We start from the raw sequence: 22,347 nt of genomic DNA on the forward strand, positions 1-22,347 counted from the left end.
ATGGTCTATTTGAAAACATATTGAAGGGTTAAATGTTGTACAGTAGGTTCTAAAATTTTGCGAGTTTTAAATTCAACGTTTTTTTTATTTGGACACAAAAAAAACGCTACACGATTTAAAATTTTGACGGCGGAAACTCGAATTTCAACGGGTTTGAGCAGCCCGCCAACGTTCAGACGTGCATACAGGTAGTCCCCGACTTACGACCGACTCGACTTAAGTCCACCCGCACTTACAACTGCCTCGGTCGTACCAAAATGTGGTCAAATTATGTATTTTTGAGTCCCAAAGTCAGTACACAGAAAAAATTTTCATCTGTAATTCACTTTAAAATGGCTGGCAAGCTTAAAAGTGAGTGTTTTGTGGTGCTGAAAAGAAAAAGACCCAAATTTTCGATTTTCTATGTGTTATTCAAGCATTTCCGACTTACGACCTGGATGTCGGTCCCTAACCCCGTCGTAAGTCGGGGAGTACCTGTAATCGTTTAAACAGCCTCATTTCTCTTATGTACAAAAGACTCATTATTGTTTATTACTGAATGTCTTTTAGATTTAATTAATGTTTATGTATGCAAAATGAACAATACAATTCATTAATAATATGTAAAATATTAAAACACGAGGAGACGAGACAGCATTGTTTTCGTTGTTTACAAAACCAGTGACTGACTGGTTCTACATATAAAACTGAAGAAAATAAGACCCTGGTTGTAGCTGTAGTAAAATTAATGTAAAAAAATTAATATGGTTGTTTTAAGTAATGTTATTTAATGTTAATAAATGGAACAATATAAGTAGCTAACCATTAATGGAAAAGAAAAAAGTGAGATCGCATATGTAAGTGAGCACATGTGAAAACATATCGTCATTACTCTACATAAGAATATGAAAGCAACAATTATTTACTGTTCATATATGTTTTAATTAATGTTTCTGAATTTTTTTATTGAATTAATGTTTGTGTGTGCAAAATGAACAATACAATTCATTAATAATACGTGGAATATTAAAACACACGAGGAGACAAGACGGCATTGTTTTCGTTAATGTTTACAAAACCAGTGACTGATAGGTTCTACATATAAAACTGAAGAAAATAAGACCCTGGTTGTAGCTGTAGTAAAATTAATGTAAAAAAATTAATATGGTTGTTTTAAGTAATATTATTTAATGTTAATAAATGGAACAATATAAGTAGCTAACCATTAATGGAAAAGAAAAAAGTGAGATCGCATATGTAAGTGAGCACATGTGAAAACATATCGTCATTACTCTACATAAGAACATGAAAGCAACACTTATTTACTGTTCATATATATTTTAATTCATGTTTCTGAATTTAAAACATAAATTCTACCCACCAGTGGTGGTAAAGTTGAAAACATAAGGACAGCCAATGTTGTTATGCATGTTTTTACTCGTATGACGAAGTTGGCAACTCGACTCTAGCTGAAGCTGTAGAACATAAAAACTTTTTCTGTGTTGTTTTTAGTTTTTATTTAACTTTATATGTTATTTTCGTTGGTTTATTAGGATGTTGCTTTATTAGAGGTAGTAATTCCCCAGGAAAGCAGGGTAAATAAGGCAAAATTTAGCCAAACATCGGAAGTACCAGACTCTAATTTTCTCCATGGCCAAACTAAAATCGTTCCGAACCACGGGAGTTTCCGGACCACAGAATGCCGGACTAGAGAAGTACAACCTGTATATGATCCCATGGAATATTCTTAAATTGCAAATAAATCCTCATAGCAAATTGCCCGATGGAACTTTGAAGCACCTACGGATGTTCAGGTAGTGGTTTTGTGTGAATTTAACATGAAATAGGCTTGTCAGGGGTAAATCACGGATGTCTGACGATAATTCACGTGCAGGTATTCCATGATTCACGTGTACAATAATACTTTACTGTACTGTATAGTTGTGAGGGTTTATTACTATCATAAATAATTAGTCTGATGAACAAAAGTGGTCATCAGATAGACTTACAGGCTAGAGACAAGTCGACCATTCTCACCATTTATTTTTAATCTAGTAAATTAGTTTATATTAATAAACTAATAATTGATTAACATTGCATTTTAACAATTAATAAGAAGTAACACCGAGTTAAATAAGATACATTAAACAACATACATAAAGGACTAAGTTAAGGAGTTTCTAAACAATCATATTTGTACAATATCTACGTTAAGGAACCAACTTTACAATACTGTACTGTCATAACAAAAGGATTACAGTACTGTACCAGTACATCTAAGTCTCACCCTGCACCTAAACTTGTAATAATGAATAAAAAAAAATAAAATTCATAAGGAAGAGTTAATAGCCATACCTTATGCTTGGCCCGAACAAGGTGATTGATGATGTGAGAGCCAGAGGTGTTACCACGTCCATTGCAGAACCACTTGTGACACACATTGCACATGACAGCAGATGCTGGATCGTGGATTCCACAGTATCGGCATGCCCATTCTGGCAGCTCCTGATAAGCACATGTGTATTATTGAGCTACAGTACTTTACAAATACAGTTTTCAAGCATAGAAGGTCAACAATACAAAATCATTTACACGTCCCCAACTAAATATAAAAGGAATTAAAAAAACCTAATACTTTAATAAAAGTGAGGAATAAAAACCTTGGTGTAGAAAGCATTTTCTTCATCCTCTTCCTCAAACTGTAGGTCAGCAAGTGCTTCTGTTGTCTTCTCTACTTCAGTTTCTGCAACATCTCCATTCACAGTCACCTAAAAAAATGCAGAATGTTTTAAAACAGGAGCAAAATGTTAGACATGAAAAACAAATGCCATATATGCTTGCAGTAAAATAGCAAACCATGGCTACAAAAAAATACACTTGTTTTTGTGGTTTCCAAATGAAGGTTTATGTAAAGTACTGAAGATAATTGAGACAAAATTACCCCTAAAAGCCGGTTAAAAAACAATAAATAAGTACCAGCATGCATTACAACTTTAACCTGAAGCTACATCATGAGTATCTTGATATTAGGATGAGAAAAAATATCAAGGAAACATAACTATCCATTTTTTGAGGGGGACACAATATTACTTTACCACATACACAAACTTTACTAAATAAAGGCAAAAATTACACAATACCTATCAGCTATCAAGAAACTAATGTACATGTACTGTGCTAAATAATTTCAACTAGTGAACAGCACTTAGAAATATGAAAATTAAGTTGTTTAACCAATTATTACAAGTGATATCATATCAATACCAAAAACATGATACTGTAGCAGTTCAATATTGTTAAATATAGGTACCTGTACCTTGCTGCTGCTGTTAAAATCAATACTGTACAGTACTGTATATTGTACCGTTATAAAACTTGCACACTGACATTATGTCATTGTACAACTACAATACTTATGACAGTTTTCAGGTCCAGTTCCTTGAGAGCCAATGTTAAAAACCTATTAACAAATGACCAGGCCACACATTTTACATACTGTACATGTGATAGAAACTCGCATTACTCTCAGCCTAACACACAACTGGTCTATACCATACTTACATACAAATACGGACTTGACCAACACCAAAAACGTGAGTTAAAAGTTTTCATCAACCACTACTGTACCTTTACTGATAATTCTAAAACTGTAATCAGTGTCAATCTGTTACTAACATTAAAGTTGGGAAAATTATTCGATAATCTCGAGTAAAGTACAACCTAAGAGACACACATTATCTTACAGATAGCAAAACCTTTAGTAGCCTATAATAATTGTATACAGCATTTAGTACAGTACATGGTTCTGGCCTTCTGGCCTTGCACATTAAAAATGCCATAAGAGTACAGTACTGTATCTGTAAATTACATGTCAAAGTCCATTATTGAGAGGTAAAATATGTACAGTACTGTAATTGAACTTATAGTGCCACAAAAATGGAAAATATTCTTGGGTATCCTTAGGTGGACGAATTTTATATATATTGTACATGTAGTGAAAAATTTTCTAACAAAGCACAAATTCTAAATGGTAGCCAAAAATTTAACCATGGTGCATAGTCGTCTTATTACAGGTACAGTATTGACAATCATTGCATCATATAATTGTAAAGGTAATTAACAGCACTATTCTCATAAAAACCTGTTTTTTGTAAAACTCAGTTTTAAGTACTGTACAGTAATGAACTCTTATCTTATCTGATGACCTGATTACTGGGCACTACAAGGTACAATACTGTACACAAATTCACCACTGAACTCTCATTAACTAGTTAACAATCTAGGAACTCATAAATCTTAAGCCAATTAACCTCTAGAGTAGTATGCAAACTCAAATGAATCAGCACACCTATAAGTTAGTCCATGCCCATTAAATATGACGACTGAATCTGATTAGTGTATGACAACACAGTATGATATATTTCCCCTTATTACGATGACCGATTCCCTTCCCTTGAGCATTAATAATATTGTACTCAGGGAATTAAGTCACCATAATTTGCAGGATAAGGAAAAATCACAGAAATATTGCAGTTCAGAAAGATTTTCATACATAAACGAGAACCGTATGCTCAAGTATGGTAAGTTAAAGATCTGAAGAAATGTGCATGTGTTGGATTACATTGCCAGTATTTGGCATAGCCCTTTAGTCATTCTCTTGTACAGTACTGTACCTTCTTTGTTGAGGTTTCTATTTCCTTGATCCACAGAACAAAATGGAAAATGGATATAATCTAAAAGATCGAGTACTTACTAAATTATATTGTCTTAAAAAAATATACTTGAAGACAGAAGTAATCACCATTAATATTATACAGGGTACAGTAATCCCGTGTTTTTTGCAGGTTTTTTTTATCGCGGTTTTGACCATTCGCGGGTTTTTTACTAAAAATTATATACTGTATATATATATATATATATATATATATATATATATATATATATATATATATATATATATATATATATATATATATATATATATATATATATATATATATATATATATATATACTGTCAATGAATATGATGTATTTTTTTGTGTACGAACCTCTGTCCTGCATGGCATTGAACAGTGACATCAGCCACATGAATCTGATACACTGTATGTATACATGTGTAGGTATGTGTATGCATATGTATGTGTGTGTATGTGTATATGTACGTATATATGTTAATGAATATGATGTATTTCTTTATGTATGAACCTCTGTCCTACGTGGCAGTGAGAAGTAATACCACCCTTAGTGTCAAGACCTGACTGAATTACTCAGAATATGCAAGTAAATCACTGTAGGTGCGCGTGATCCAGGTATATGCTGATAACCACAAGGAAACAAGAAAGCACGAAGTTCCCAAGCGCTTTCGTGTAATTCACATCTTCAGGGTGAGTACAGACTAAGGAGAAATAGACTTGTTTGGGGGGACTACTGGCCATTTCGCCTTTAGGCCATTTCGGCATAACAAGTCATATATATACAGTAGAGGAGAGTGAGATCAAGTCCCTAGGGGACAGTGAGTGTCCACAATGGTCCGGTCACTAGGCCGTGACCCTACTCATGTTCAAAAGCACCGCAGCAGCCGGTAGTCAGGTCAGAGGGTAAGATGACCCAACCTTCTCACCTGGTTACAAATCTTCTTAATTACGAAATTATCCAGTTTGTACATACCATTACTCAAATTCATGTTGACGGATTCGGTATGTTTAATGAGACTGGATTCTATAATGTTCCTACTGTCAATTGAATTACAAGGTAATATTGAGGAGGCATTATCCCAGTCAATGCAATGCTTATTATCCCTTAAATGAACAAACAGAGCATTGGATTCCTGGCCTGTCCTAACACTATATTTATGTTGTTTAAGTCTAGTTACAAGATCTTTACCTGTCTGGCCTAAGTAAAATATATTACATTCCTTGCAAGGAACCTTATAAAGGCAGCCACCTGTATTGTTGGGGGAGTTCTTGATTAACATTTGTTTAACAGTGCATGAGTTTTTAAATGCCACATTGACGTTCCAGGTTTTTAGTTGTAAAGGAATTTGAGAGAAATTTTTGTGAAATGGTAATACTAAGAGATTCTTATGGTCATGGGTGGGCTTGGGATCAGTTCTATAAAAAGATTTCTTAGTAATGTTCAGGCATTTGTCTATGAAAGATCTAGGGTATTTAAGGTTTGAGCCAATATTATAGATATATTTATATTCCTCATCAATGAATTCCGGGCTGCAAATTGTCAAAACACGTAAAAACATGGTTGAAAATACTGACTGTTTGACTCTACTGTGGTGGGCAGAATAATAATGAATGTATGAACACACATTAGTAGGTTTTCTATAAATACTGTACTTAAAGGTGTTACCTATTATGTGTATCAGACAGTCTAGGAATGGCAATTTACAGTCATGCTCTAATTCTACAGTGAATTTGATCGAGGGGGCTAAGTTATTAAGTAGTGGCAGGAAAGTTTTTAGGTCCTCATTACTTGGCCAGAGACATAATACATCATCTACATATCCAAACCAGACTGCTGAAGGTGGTAAAATATTACTTAATAGTTTCTTTTCAAAGAATTCCATATATACGTTGCTTAATACAGGTGAGAGTGGATTACCCATTGCATATATATATATATATATGTGTGTATTGCTTATATATATATATATATATATATATATATATATATATATATATATATATATATATATATATATATATATATATATATATATATATATATATATATATATATATATATATATATATATACCAACTGTCTCGTAAATTGGGTACGAGTTATGTTGGGTACGATTTGCTTGAGTACAAGTTGTCCAGCACTGCTCTTAAAAAACTAATACTGTATAATGATAAGAACGTTGTGGTAAAAATTAACTCCTGGTCGTAGTGCTGTTCTCAGAATGACCTTGCATTATATAAAACAAGGCCACGGACCTTTACTTACTTCAACTAATTGTCCAGCAATCCTTGATTGATCGAGGCTGCTAACACCGATCCTAGATTACTGAAATCGGTCAATTGCAAATATAACCCAACTCAACTCAAGCTATCCTGCCTTAACCTTATCCAACCTATCCAACTTAACCTTTCCAATCTAACTTATACATTCTAATTCAACCTAACCAACCTAACCCATCTCAACCTAACCAAACTTAGTAATCTACGCCATCATCAGCCTCGACTAATTAGAACAAATGCCCAAAATATTGCGGAAGTAAAGTTCCATGACCAAACAAATAAACACTTCAATAAAGCAAGAATTTAAAAGAAACTGTCTAAACATAATTATTCAGTGCCAAAAGCTTTATAATAATTAAACATTCCTTACATAACAATACAACAAAAATGTCACAAATAAATCATTAGTTACTGGGCAAGTGAAGTAAACTATTACCACACTTTCTAAAACCCACATAAATTTATGGTTGAACACAAAACTTAATTAAAACACGTGTTACAGGTGTGTTAAGTTTACCCTATGGCTATAAACATGTATTTGAAGAAAACACGTATTAGACCAGACAGGAAATACCGCGTCACAGGCACAAACACATCCACACATTCCCTAACACCTGTTAACATGTGGCCAATAATAGACATATTAAGACACATATATGAATAAAGGCGGCACAGACCTGACTCTGGGTGGGTTGTGTCTTGTCCAGCGGGTCTCCTTGAGTCTGGGTCTGACTGCCCAGTGTGAGGTTGAACTCGTACTCGGACCCCTGTGTGTCAGCCCCCAATAAGTCATTTTCCTCGGTGTCATAAAAGGTCAGACTTTGTGAGCTGGGGCCGTACGCGTCCACACTCATATTTCTCACAATATCACGCCACTCAAACTAGTATATCACGTTCTACTTCAACTCTTTTTCCGTTCAAATTTTTCTTCCCGCACTCCTACCGTGTCGAGCCATGATAGCAATAAGTAAGAGAACACCGTGGACACGAACCTGTAAATAAACAAAAGAGCATCGAATCTGGACCCTTTCTACCGCTTCTTACTTTTATTGCGCACTGTTAGTAAATTATCCAATGCTACATAACCAAGTAATAGTAATCTCATACTTTACAGGATCCCGGGGCACACGTCACCCATGCAAGAGATCGCAATAAAGAAAAAAAAATAATATTGCACTTATCAAGGTTAATATCATAAGACAAATGACCCCTTCACAATAGGAAAAAATTAGGGTTCATTTGTAATAGTTACCGCGCCATTCGTGTCCCTATACAATGTTAATTATTAATATCATGTTCGTACCTTAGCTGTCTGTAAGTTTTAAATAAGTCCAAGTAAATATTCCACATACACACACACACATTATTATCATACTGTAGTTAGTTCCTCTTGATTTACCGAGGTAAAAGGGCATTGACCACCTATACAGTACTAAATTAATGATGATACACATATTTCAACGATCAGGTACTATAATAACTAACTTCTATATCAATATAACACGAGTTGACGTCAGAACTTACTACAGTACTAGTGTTAGCTCCTTTTGATATTACTTATAGTATATTTGTCCGTGAAATATTTGGATGAGTTTTCTTTTAAAATACACTTGAGGTGTATGTGGCTTTATTGAGGTACAATGCTACAATAGTAAACACAATCATACCACAGCGAACAAAGTGGTCCTAATATCTCCCTGGTATCATTCATAAGTCCTGAAAGTTGCTGTATCGATCTATCTTTCTATTTGCAAGTGGTGTTGTACCTAAGTCCGTTCTGCCAACAAAGATTTGTTTCCCACAAAGTACATAGAAGGATCCTTCTATCATACCTTAACCACAGACTCATCAGACTGGTCTCGGTGCTGGTGATAAAAAGTATTGTGACAGCTGTTGCCCGGAACTGTTGCTGGACACGTCATTTTCTAACTCAGGTAATTTTAGAAGTATGTAGTATACACCATTTTCAATGGCTCGTTTTTCATGCATACCATGATCATTTTTCAATGAATTGCGCAATAATTGCGATAGGAAAAGTATTGTAGTCTGAAAATCAATTCCATTGCAAATTATCTAAAATATGTGTTGAGATATGTATTAGAAAAGCATACGGTATTTAAAACGAGGTCCCTTTTATGAAATATGAAAGTGAAGATTTCTAAAACGTTCACACCTCATACACGACACTAGAGTGGGCCCCGGCTTAACTTTGTCTTGTTGACGTTAATGTAATGTTTTGCTGCCTTTCAGAGAGTAAAACTTTCAGCACACGTTCTGTAGCACTGTACTTTACCTATAGTACATACCCTAGACACCAACAATAAAAATTTGAAAATTGATTCACCTCTGACTGTCTTCCCATCTATAGACCGATAAGCCTGACCAGCATAATATGTCAAGTAATTGAGAGTATTATCAGAGATGCCACGATGGAACATCTACTACAGAACAACCTTGTAAAGGATTGCCAACGCGGTATTATGCTGGGGCGCTCCTGCTTAACATAATTGCTCAAGGAATTGGATATTTGGACCCATATTCTGGAACGGGGTGGCAATATCGACAATATATTGTAGTGGATTCCTCCCCTACAAACGCTGTTTGTCGCTGATTAGCCAACCCACGATTTCACCAGTCTGCCCTCGTGTCTAGGTCAGCAACCAGCACCGCCATACATCACGGAGGTCAACTATTAAGCCACACCTACCTCTGCTATATAAGACCTCACCTCGTGGTGACCTATCTCTCTTTCTACCTACAGCTGCCAGCAGGCAACACCTCCTCCTCCGCTCCTGACTGGCGGCCCTCGCTCCCGCCGGCGACCATGGCGACCCACAAGCTGGTCCTCCTCTGAGCACCCTCCCCAACCAGCTCTCTCTACATCACGCTTGTAACCACGCTGCCACTTCCCAGCACCAAGCTGCATTGTACATCCAAAACAATATGTTTACAGAGAGCTCATTGTGAGTTTCCTTTCTCCATCCCATCCTGAGTGTGAACCAATATCCCATACCCCACAATATACCTAGATTTTGCCAAGGCTTTCGACAGTGTACCCCACGAAAGGCTGAAAATCAAACTGGAAGGGTACGGAATTCGGGGAAATGTCCTAGCGTGGCTAGAAGACTTTCTACATAACCGCAAGCAGTATCTGGTGATTAATGGCACGAAATCATCATCCGTACCTGTCACAAGCGGGGTACCACAGGGCAGTGTATTGGGCCCGCTGTTGTTTGTTTGTTTCATAAATGACATGCCTGACGTTGTACACTCCTCCATACAAATGTTTGCCGATGACGCCAAGTTATTTCTGGAAATCAAGAACCATGCGGACTGTGAAGAGCTGCAGAAGGATCTCTGTGAACTCCAAGAATGGTCGAAGAAGTGACTGCTGAGATTCAATGATCGGCTCGTTAGCCGCTTGGGCGATCGGTCACGTCTCTGTTTCGCACTGTTGGCAAGTACTGGGCATGCACCGGCTCCTGAATGCACCTGATCCTGCTCCGGTGTTGGTCAAGCCTTGCCTTGAAAGAGCTCACACTCGGTGCCGTCACAACACTTTCTGGTAGATTGTTCCAAGAGTTTACAACCCTCACTCCGAAAAAGCATCTCAAGGGGCACTACTCAGTCGAGTGTCCTTACTTGGAGCTGGCTGACGCTCGCCCCACACGGGGTCACAGTTCAAAATTGAAGAAGCCGCAGGTCCAGAAAACTGTGAGGGCAAACTTTTTCGGAGTGAGAGTTGTGAACTCTTGGAACAATTTACCAGAAAGTGTTGTTTCGGCACCGAGTGTGACCTCTTTCAAGACCAGACTTGACCAACACTGGAGCAGGTTCAGGTACATTCAGGAGCCGGTGCATCCCCAGTACAGTACTTGCCAACAGTGCGTAACAGAGACGTGACCGATCGCCCAGCGGCTAACGAGCCGATCAGTGGTGAAGAGGATAAAAGAGGTACATGTTTTACAGTATTTACAAAACTTATGTTGTGATCATGAAGGGAAAAATAAAAATATTCAGTCGTATAGCTTTCAATTTAGAAATAATGGAGGAAAGCGGTATATTACATTTATTATCATCTGCTCCATCACTGTTTATATTTATTTAAGTATTGTGGTCAACGGAGAAATTAAATAAAAATCTTGCTGAAAAAATTGATTGATAGGTTTATGGAGTCATGAACGTCTACAGTGTTGTGTTGATACCTGCAGACGACATCAGGGCTGCCAACCACCCGGCCCAGATATACTGTAATCCTTCACTACAAGTTATCTTATTTAAGACTTTTGTATATTGATTAAACTAAGAAAATACTATATAATGGCATGATTGTCTCATATAAAATGTTTCAATACGTCATTTATTAAGCATAAGATATTTGATGTTTTTCAAAACTGTTGGTGTTTCCGGGTCCATTAAGGAAACTGGTTCTTTTAGTAATATGTAACATGTAATTTACCTCCTAAATTTACGAGCCCCCGTAACACAAACCAGGAATAGACATATATCCGCAATAAAACAACGAATTCCAATTTTCTGGAGTACTTTTCTGTTAAAATACATATTACTTCACTTCACTTTGACAGGTGAAGAGGTAAGGACCTTATACCGACGTGTCGAGTAATTATTTTCTTAAAATTGTACCTGCGTTTGACATCCCGAGCTAAGTATCACGTGTTATGAAGCCCAAATACTTCATTGTGATGTGTATCGATTAGGCGTGCTTATTCGTACCGGATAACGAAGGAAAGAATTGATCAGCTGCCGAATTGGGGAGGGAGGGGGGTCATTTCTTTCCTCGCGTTATTTTTTAATCTTCATTTATGTGTTTTTGGGGGAAGAATCACGTCTGTGTTCCATGTCTTCATTCTCCTTTTTGTTATATGAATAGATGAGGGATCGTGGCGTTACCGCTTTTACTTGAGACCTTCATGGCAACCTCGTCTATGACATTTCCCTGGCAATGACTTAAGTATACCTGTACCTGGAGGGGGGAGGGGGGTCCAAAGAGGTGAGATGAGGTTAATTTAGGTTAGATAATTTTTGGGTCCTTAGCGAGGGAAACGTCCTAGAAGGGTCTTAGAATTGTCTAAATTATTGAGTGCTAAGATAAAATTCTTAAGATTCCATGGTAAATATTCGTCCATTGGCTGTCCTTAGGTTTTGGTATGAAAATATTTATTTATTTAGTTTCTTTACGTTTTCGGTGTGTTTTACTCAACTCTGACATTTATTTCTTTTTCGAATTAGCGGTTTTTGCACAAAAATGGAGGTCAAATTTGAGTAAAACACTCAAAAACTATTCTCATACCAAAGGAACCAACCAACCTACCCTAACCTAGCCTACAAGGAGGAGGAGGAGGTCAGGAGACAACTAAGTGAGAAATATAACCTTTGGTAAACATGGAGAGAATCTGCCGACAACCAATGGACGAATATTAACCGATTCCATGGTTGTGTGGAAGTAAAGTTTTTCCTAGTTCACATTAGTTCATCATACACACAGACAGTGCTGGTATACAAATAATAGTAAAAAAAATCGTAGATGCAACCAAAGATAGCTTAGGAATTCGTGAAGCTTTTATTTCAAATACAGTACTGTAGTGACCACCAACGGGGCTGGCTTGGTGATAGCTGGGCTTCACTGCTTATCTAATTCTGAGCAAACATGTATGGTTAGCATATGATTAAAGTCCATTTCAGGGATTTAAGAAATTAGTCTAGTTAGGTTTTCAATTTTTAACTTAAAAATACTTTGTTAGATATTGTTTTTAATTTATGAGGCATTTGCTCAAAACATGAATGTCAGAAATGAATAAAGCATATAATTTTACATTAGATTAAAAAAAACACAGTTTGGGTTTTAATCATATACAGTAGTATTTACCACATGTTTATCTATCTACTGTATCAAAGTTTTTAATTATCTATCTACCTGCAGCAGTAATGTATTTGTCTGTCACTACTGTATCTTGGGCTCAATCATTTGACTGGGACGAATGTGAGAAGGGTGTTATCCAGTGTGACCTTACCAAACAGGTTTTCATTGGGTACTCCAGTTTCCTCCTGTACTTACACTGGACATTAAAGTTCATAACAAAGTAGCAAACAACAGACCAACCACTCAAACGGCTAATAAGCTAATAACTGGTAAAATGATAAATCATTACAGTATATTGTTGAGTACTGTATGGTGAAATCTTGCTATCGTACACAAAACTCAGTACAGTAACTTGTTTGTCTCACCCATAATATAATCCATCAACATACCATTAAAATATGCTTGCAAATAATCACACTTGTCATCAGTAATATCAGACTGATCCACCATCCTACCATCAGAATCATCTTTCATTACTTGCACCTACAGTACTATGTTTCAGATGTTATTTCCGGTTATCATAAAGAAAGTAATAAGAAAAAAGTAACTGAAAAAGTTCAAAAAAAATTAAGAAAAGGGGAATGGAAAAAAAAATTGCTCAGAAAAAAGTATAAATAAAAAAGAATTGGTGGTAGTATCAATTTACTGAAAACAAAAGTAACAGCGTATACATGAAATAAACTATGAATAGAAACATATATACAAGCACTTTATTCACAAACTGCACATTATTACTGTACGTACATTATTCTAGTACAGTAGGTCTGACATCCTGGAAGTGGTGAGGAGGCTTCTTTAGTTTCTGGAGGTGTTGACAGTTTCTGGAGGCAGGTTGAGGGGGGGGGAGGTGTTCATAAACCGTTGAAGTAGTAGTCTGGTATTCAACTTCTGAAGGTTAGATTAGGATAGGATATGATAAGATAATTTAGGTTAGGTGGGTATAGTTTAGTAGGTTAGGTTTGGTTTAGTTAGGCTGGCTTAGGATTGGATAGGTTAGGTTAGGCTTGTTTAGGGTTGGATTGGTTAGGCTAGGCTGGTTTAGGGTTGGGTAGGTTAGATTAGATTAGGTTTGGATTGGTTAGGTTTGTTTAGGCTAGGTTATGATAGTTCAGGTTAGGTTAGGCTGGTTTAGGGTTGGATAGGCTGGTTTAGGGATGGATAGATTAGGTTTAGGCTAGGTTATAATAGGTTAGGCTGCACAGAGGTAATTAGGTAGTTTGGACGAGACCATCTATTTACTGATACTTTACTTCCTGTTACTTTTTAGCCATTACTTTTTTCCTGATTCTTTTTTTCTGTTACCTTTTTCCATTACTTTTTCCCTTGTTACTTCCTTTCCTACATTCGTTATTTCCACCTCTTAGATATCTTGAGATCCTTTACCTCTTAAGTGTCCAAAATTTTTCATTGCTGGGTACAGTCGTGGAAATGGTCAAGTACGACAACACAGTTTGGTTGAGTTTGTTTTTTATTAATGTTTTCATTTTGTGATCCCCACCAGGCCTTGGGTATGGAGTCACTGTTGCTTAATATGGATTTAAAGTTAAGTTGGTGATATTTTTTTATTGCCTGGGGTCTTACCCCCTTCTTATTGCACCTGAAGTTTAACTAACTTATCTTCTTAATACTATGGGTTAGCATTACTATGGTTAATCTTAAGGTGAAATAAGCTGGAGCAGTTAATCTGCTGGCAGGAAAGATGAAGTCAGGAAGTTTCCAGGCACTCACTGGGCAGGGAAGGCTTATTTCATTCAGGAATTTAATTGTACTGGCTGATGATGTGTTTTTTAGGGGGGGGGGGGTGATGGGGATTGCAGGTTTCAGTTTGTCAATTTATGGTTTTGTAGAGAGTATATAACTAAACTTAAAAAAATGGTAAAACAGATGCACCAGTTGTAATGAAACTTGGGTGCTGGGTTCAGTATTGTCCATGGAACACCTCTTTATGCTCTTAGCAGATGGATACAGTACAGCTATGAGGGTTTGTTGGTCCCTGTAATTATGTCTCATACCTGTCTGTGTACAAGTATTATTGCAGTTTCGGCCAATACACAGCCGACTGTTTTAACCAACCCCAACCTTTAGATATCCTTATTTGGAGTATTTCTGACCCCATTTTAACCAGGGGGCAAAGATTAATAATGTGAGAAATTAATTTTAAAGTTTTTTCATACTTTTAGGGGATAACACTATAACGGGTACTTCCCCCGGAAATAAAGGTCAAATTCGATTGAATCGCACCAAAATACACAGGATAAACTAATTTCTTAACTACTAGTACATATTGGCCGAAACTGCAATTTTACCCGTATGGTGTGTGATGTGCATGTGACAGGATGGTTGTGTTCTGGTGAGTGTCCCTTCCCCGTACAGTACAGTACTGTGCATGGCTGGGGTGATGTGTCATCTTCAGACTTGTTTTAATGTTGTGAGGCAATATTTGATGTTAAAGTTGTTTTTCTCTCTGGATTATGGACTAGTGTTTATTGGAAATGATGGCATGAAAGTTTTTATGAAAAGTTGATTTTGTGTGTGGTTTAGACCTATGATATTTAATGTAATTCAGGAATTAATTTTTAATTTATTCTATAAAAGTAGGCACAGTACAGAGCTGTATGTGATTGTAAATGATCATGTACAAACATCATTTGAAAACACTACAGACTCGGGATCAGAAGATTCTTTTGTTTATTGACCAAGTTGAATGAAGGATGATTTCATTTGTTTCCTTGTTTGTCTCTAAAAATAAGTTGTGTTGTTTCAGTACTGTGACTGTACCAATGGCATAGTGCCCTCCTTAAAAAGTTTTTGGATAGAAGTTATGAAAACATGCAAGTAAGTTCAGTAAGTTTATTTCAGTAAATAGAAAAACATTGACAAATGTATTTTGAATAACATCTCCTCTTATGTAAGTACCAATTTATTTTTTCAAAAGTAAATCATATCTTACCAAGAAATTTCCAAGACCATTTATGCTTTTTTGTGTGACAAAGTGAGCTACAGGATAGTATTATGAAAATACAACTTTAGGCTTGATATATAAAGATCTGTCCATCAGTGAACATAAGTATTGCATTGAAAGCATAGTAAGGTGTTTTGTATTAAAAATCATATGCAAGATCAAAGATGAGCTTGCATATGAGTGTTTGGTGACTTATTGCAAGACTGTTCTAGTAGGTAAATTGGCAGTGGGGGTGGGCTGCCCTTATACTACAGACAGTACAATATATCTCATTACTGTACACCTGACTAGCTCTTAAACTACAAGGCCAATACAGTACAGTTGGTGGAAATCAAGTCTGAAATTACTGGGTAGGTCAAAATTAATATTTTGGGATGGTTTAAAATTTCAACATTGCAATTGTGATCACTCAAGGAACTGTTGTAATGTGTTTTGATATTTATTTTAAGAGTTCAAGTATACTGAACTATATCCTGTCAACTCACTTATACGTCCACAGTGAGTTGCTATGAGACATTATGAACAATGTAAATTAAATGATTCACTTTGTATATTTGTTATGTAATTTAAGGATATGAGGAAGAATATGTGTAGTACAGTACCGGGGGCAGTATTATTATTTTTTCTTTAAATAATGCCAAGGGTAACAGTCACATGGTCAGCATGAAAATTAATTCAGGTTATCTGTCTATTGTATAACCCTTCTTCTTCTACCACAAGCCTGGGGTGGGTGAAGGGAAATAGAAACCTCCATAAAAAGAAATGTTTAGAGAAGAAGAATACAAATATAGAATACATTTACAACAAGAAACAGCTTAAATCTTGCAGCAGAGATGATTCTTGCATACACAGTTACAGCATTATGTTGATTGCTCAATTTTATTGCAGTATAACTGTAATTTGGTTACTGTTTTGTCTAGCTTGTACAGTACAGTATTGACTTTTTAATACTGTATACTGTATGTATATTTTCTGTTAATTCTAATTTGTGTGATGACAGGGAGATCATAACCTGGCTTATCAAGTCAGTTTTGAAAATAAATTAAGCTTACTACGTACCCTCTGGGAAGCATAAAATGGCATGGCATCATTTGTTCATTAACATTTTAGTTGCTACCTAATGACTGCTGTTTTGCATGGCTTACATTCACTAAACTTTACCAAGGAATTACTCTTAGGAGTAGCATTAAGACTATTATTTTACTTAGAGATTTTTCTCATAGTAATAAATTTAAGACTACCGGGTATTGATTTTGGGGTTAAATGTCAGTGTGTGCACTGAGGGTAATACTGTACTGTACAGTACAAGTATTTGCCTTTGTTGTTACGCTTTTCCATATTTCTGGTAAGCCATGTGCTATTAAGAGGATAAGGTGAATGGAATCAACAGAAAACACAGACTCTTTTACCTTTTAGACATCCATTCATTCTTATTGCTGGAATATATAATGTGGTATGGTGTATCAAGTTGAATTTATGATGGATTGATATCAATATCCTTTGATGTGTACAGTGTATCTGTGTTATGAAGGAAATACTGTACTGTATAATATTTTTTATTGTGAGGATAAAGCTTATGGCCTTCACTCCATGTACATATTCATCAGTTCAGTACTTTATTCTTCAAGAATTTGCTTGGTAAAGGTGATACACGTCCATTTCTCAATGCAACACCCTGTACTGGAGTGGAATAGTTCAAGGAGGTGAGATGATAACACTTTCATTTCTCAGTGCAATACCCTGTACTGGAGCAGAATAGTTCAAGGTTAAATTACAAATACTACACAAGAAATAACAGAAAATAGTGTTTGTGTGTGGATGGAAAGAGCACCTTACATCTGTTTATCCAGTAATATCCATGGGTGCTTTTTATTTGTAGTACTGTAGGTGTAGTTATATTTTATGTTTTATACAGTACACTATAGTGTATTTTCTCAACAAAAAATTGTACTTTACTGTTAAATATATGGTCTACCTTTCTCTAGTCTAGTCTAGTACTGTACTGTAGATGTAGTTTAACCATCAAAATCTTAGATATTGTTAACACTTTAATGAACAGGTTTCTTGTGAAATGAATTTCTGCTGATAGTCTGTACTCATCTTGCCACCCTCACAGCAGCTGATTGGTCAAGGTGGCTGTGAGGGTAGCAAAATGTTTTTATCAGGGCCTCAGCTGCACTACCAGTAACACCAGGAATATTGACAAATTTACATCCTATATATACTATGTATTGATTTGTGACATGGGGGAGGGACCAATGGTAGAAAATGGCCTTGTGCTGTCTTTAAGAAGGATATTGGCAGTAATTCAGTAATGTGCAGTGAGTGTGGAAAGTAGGTTTACAAGAGGTCCAGTGGCATGGGTGACAGACTGCACGATATTGCTGACTTTTAAGTGTTCTGTATGTGCAGTTAACCATGTGGCCTTACCAAGGCTGGAGAAACTTAACATTGGGGATATGTCCCTGGACTGTCATTGGGTACTGTTACATTGGTGACATGATCATTGTTGGAGGAGTTGCTGAAGCCATCTTAGTTGCAAGATTCTGAAGTGGCTGGAAGAAGTTCAGGGAGTTGCTGCCTTTATTCTTAGCAGAGGACCTTCCCTCCGTATGAAAGGACAAATGTATATGTAACTGGCATGAGAAATGTGATGTTGTATGGCAGTTAATGTGGATGATGTAATCAGGCTTGAGTGAGCTAAAATGAGAATGGCAAGGTGGGTGTGTAATGTAACACTGAAAGACAGGAAACTGTTCAGAGCTAAGAGGGCATCTAGGTATGTAGAGAAAGGATGAGACCAACTGGGTCAAGAGATACACGAGTTTAAGTGTGGAGGGGAAGAGAGCCAGAAATAGGCCAAGAATGACACAGGGAGAGGTTGTAAGAAATAACATTAAAAATAAGAACTTGGAAAAGAGACTGTGCAGCATGGAGAGCTGCCATCAGGTAATTGCAACTGACCCATGTAAGCGTGGAAAATGACTGTAAAACATTGATGATGATGATGATGAATAGGAAGATGGAACTTGAGGAAGAGGAGTGAATATCAATAGAAAAGCGAGCAAAAAGAAGGGAAATTAAAGGGAAGAAGAGAAGGGCAAATTAATACTGTAGAAAGGAAGGAAGGAAGAAAGAAAGGAAAAAAGAAGTTATGAGGATTGGAAAGAGGAGAAAGGATGAAAGAAGTGAGAGGGTGGTAAAGAAAAGGAAGGGGAAGAAAACTATTCATGGAAGGAGAGAAGGAAGAAGAAATGAAAGATAAAATATTGAACACCCAGGAAGGAGAGGGTTGTTGTTTTCAAAGCAGCATAGCTGCATTAACCTCCTCCACTTGAGCAACACATACCCACCCACTCACCCAACCTTTCACACACCCATCCAACCCCAAAACCCTTTTACCCCCATCAACCCTTCCCCCCACACATTTCACACTTAACACCTGGACGCACACACACTAACACATGTGCACACACACACACACACACACACACCACTTTCACCAAGGCCGTAATGTAATAGTCCTTTAACATACCTGGTGGTGTGTTGTAACTGGTGACCTTGATCATTAAAGAGAGATTTCCTCCCTGCAGGAAGTGGGTTGATTCAGTCAGTTGGTGCTCGTTCAGCAACTGACACAGTAAGTTAGACAGCTTGTAGTGTGTTATTCGTGTTGTCTTAGTATTTCTGTTTTGTTTCAGCTGCTGTAGTGTTTGTGGTGTGGTCTCTTGATTTGAGACTGTGCTTTGGAAAGTGATTGTGTTCATTGATTAAAGAATCGATTAGGAAGTTAACTTATTGTTATATTCTTATAAAAGTGATTGTAAAATGTAATTTGTAGTTAATAAGTAATTTGGTTGGTTACAAGTGATTCTTTAAAGTAGATGTAGAGTAACAAGAAATTAACCTTAATTACTGTGTATTACAAAAGAAGTGATTATAAATGGGAGTTAAAAGTAATAAGGAATAGTACTGGTTATAAGAGAGTGGTGATCAACAATATACAGGTTCACAATACCTTATCCGAAACCCTTGGGGCCAGATGTGTTTTGGATTTTGTAATTTTTAGGATTTCAGAATGGTGTACAGTTCATTACATATACCGTATATTATGGGAACACCCTAGCTGGGTCTGTGGCAGCACCCCATAAGCAAACACATTAATATTTCTGCAGCGAATCTTCTGAATATTCACACTCACCTTCAATGTTCAATTCTTCATGGTATATTCTAGCTTGTTTCATGACCAACAAACCAGACAGTGGCATACATTCACTTCTTCTTTCTCGAATCCACTCAATCAGCACACGGTCAAGATCTTAATTTTTTGCCTTATGTAATGTTTTCCTATTTTTCATTAGTTTATGGTCATCACTGTCAGTGTAAGATTTCAACAACTTGTCTTTCTGTTTCTTTAAGTCATATACGGTGGTAGTTCCCACACCATATTCTTTAGTAAGATGCCACACAGGCACACCACGATCAAGCTTCTGTAATAACTCCACTTTCCGTGAATGTTTTATATCAAGCACAGTATGAATAGAATATCACTAATATAACAGTATTTTAACCGAAAACTATTAAAAAAATGAGTAACATATCTTGAACATCGGAAGGTTAGGTAAAGTCTTTTGTTTTCATGTAGTTTATCCTAATTTACATTGAAATACATTACGTTTCGGCAAAACTACTATTTATTTCTGAGAATATGGAAATGTAATATTTTTGCTGAAATGACGTACGTATTACAGTGGAAAGTGGGATAAAATCGTGACGAAAGCAATGACTTTCGCTTGCTTTCGTTCAAAAGATGTTACCGTAATCGCTTTTCAAATGGTTTTCAGTTAAAAAACTGTTGTATTGCAATAATATTCTATCCTAATTCACTTGTGATGCAACAGTTTTTTAACTGAAAACGATTAAAAAACACGTGTACCGTCTAGCTGATACGGCAGAGCCTTGGTCGCGGAGGCTTTGTTTTTGCATCGGCCCTTCTTAAGCAGCCTTTAATTTTAGCGTACGTTGAAATTGTGTTTACCGGTATATTCTTATTTTCTTGCTTCTTATTTTCCAGAAATATGACAAGTTTGTATATAATACAATGTTCAGTGCTTTTAATTTACAAGTATTAATTTTTAAAAATACAGAAGACACCAAACAAATACCAGTACGGATATTTGCGTGACTCTCCCGTCAAAAAAGACCAAACAGCTGGTACTCTCTCCAAAAATAGCCCAATGACATCTTTCTTGTTTATTCTCTTCCAATTTCTCACTTTAACTGGTATTTTCTACTTCATATTGCCTACATCAGATAAACTACAGTAATTGAGGTTAGACACTGTTATAAATTTGATTACCAGGTACTGGCAGGATGCCTTTAGAACCACTTGACCCTACCAACAGTGTTGCAAGTCAGACACAGCATTTTTCTTATACATTTTTGGTGTCTCCATTTGTTAATTTTTTATTCTGTGGGGCTTGCTCAATAGTAAACTGTTTTACCTACAGTATTGTAAAACGATTTGGGAAAACAAATACTCAGTAACTTAAAATTTTAAACGGAAAATCTTGAAACTGGCAACTGTGTGCTGAAGATGATGACAAGGAAAATTATTTTGATGGATTTTCATGAAAATATTCAGAAATATGGTATCGTAGCATTTATTCAAGTGAATTAGGATAGAATATTATTGTAATACAACAGTTTTTTAACTGAAAACCATTCGAAAAGCGATCACGGTAAAATCTTTTGAACACCGAAAGAAAGCGAAATTCATTGTTTTCGTCATGATTTTATCCCACTTTCCACTGTAATACGTACGTCATTTCAGCAAAAATATTACATTTCCATATTTATTTCTGAGAATATATTCATTCAGTCACAGGTAAGGTAAAATATACTTGTGACGTAATATTTTAATGAAAATACCCGGTATTTAGAAATACGGTATCGTAGTTTTCTTTTGTTTCAAATTTAATTAAAAAAGGTTGATGTTTCAAATGTAATGAACAAAAATTTACGTATCTATAAATAAACTTTAAAAAGTGAATACAGTGAACCCTCACTTTACGCGGTTAATTCAACCCACGGCGGCCCACGTAAAGTGAGAAACACGTAAAGTGAACAACATAACATATGGGATTAATTGAAATAGAGACCGGGCCGACCCCCAAACTCCACTTTTTCAGACACAAAACCTACGTTGTAGTAAAAATAACTTCTTAATTTTATGATGGTATGCACACAATTAATAATTAAGAGAATTATCAATAATATTAGGTTTTTTAACACTTACATTAGTAGAAAAGATGGCTGGGCACACGGGGATGGGGGGTTGGTTCCGAGGCAGAGGGCAGATTATTGGCCCTCACCTGTATCACTTGTATCAATTGTATCACTATCCACCACAGAGGCTTGCAGGGCCTCTTTGTCAAACCCCTCAAAGTCCATATAAGTCCATATCCTCACTATCATTATCACTATCACTGACTTGGGCCGGCTGTGGTGGGTGGCGGGTGAAGAACTCGGTAATGTTTTGATGACTGG

At 36.3% G+C, this 22,347-nt stretch overlaps 2 protein-coding genes across 4 annotated transcripts in view; one reads left to right on the plus strand and one right to left on the minus strand.

Moving 5' to 3' along the window:
• Nucleotides 1-7,927, minus strand: part of LOC121857801 (regulator of nonsense transcripts 1-like) — a 47,028-nt gene extending 39,101 nt beyond the window's left edge. The window contains exons 1-3 of the mRNA XM_042354026.1: nt 7,633-7,927; nt 2,640-2,747; nt 2,335-2,484 (exon numbers count right to left, since the gene is read on the minus strand). Coding sequence (XP_042209960.1) covers nt 2,335-2,484; nt 2,640-2,747; nt 7,633-7,809 — 435 coding nt within the window. The 5' untranslated portion in view covers nt 7,810-7,927. The remainder of the gene's footprint in view (nt 1-2,334; nt 2,485-2,639; nt 2,748-7,632) is intronic.
• Nucleotides 7,928-11,544: 3,617 nt separating this feature from the next.
• Nucleotides 11,545-22,347, plus strand: part of LOC121857762 (UMP-CMP kinase 1-like) — a 23,090-nt gene continuing 12,287 nt past the window's right edge. Inside the window, exon 1 of one of the 3 annotated variants that reach the window (XM_042353912.1) lies at nt 11,545-11,575. Coding sequence is in view for 1 of the 3 variants with exons in the window: in XM_042353910.1 (XP_042209844.1) it covers nt 15,658-15,671 (14 nt within the window). In the remaining 2 variants the exon portion in view is untranslated. Of the gene's footprint in view, nt 11,576-15,600; nt 15,672-19,287; nt 19,439-22,347 lie in introns of those variants that run through there. The other 2 variants (XM_042353910.1, XM_042353911.1) reach the window with 2 other exon arrangements.

This window comes from Homarus americanus, unplaced genomic scaffold, assembly GCF_018991925.1.
Source record: "Homarus americanus isolate GMGI-L3 unplaced genomic scaffold, GMGI_Hamer_2.0 scaffold16712, whole genome shotgun sequence".
Taxonomy (NCBI): domain Eukaryota; kingdom Metazoa; phylum Arthropoda; class Malacostraca; order Decapoda; family Nephropidae; genus Homarus; species Homarus americanus.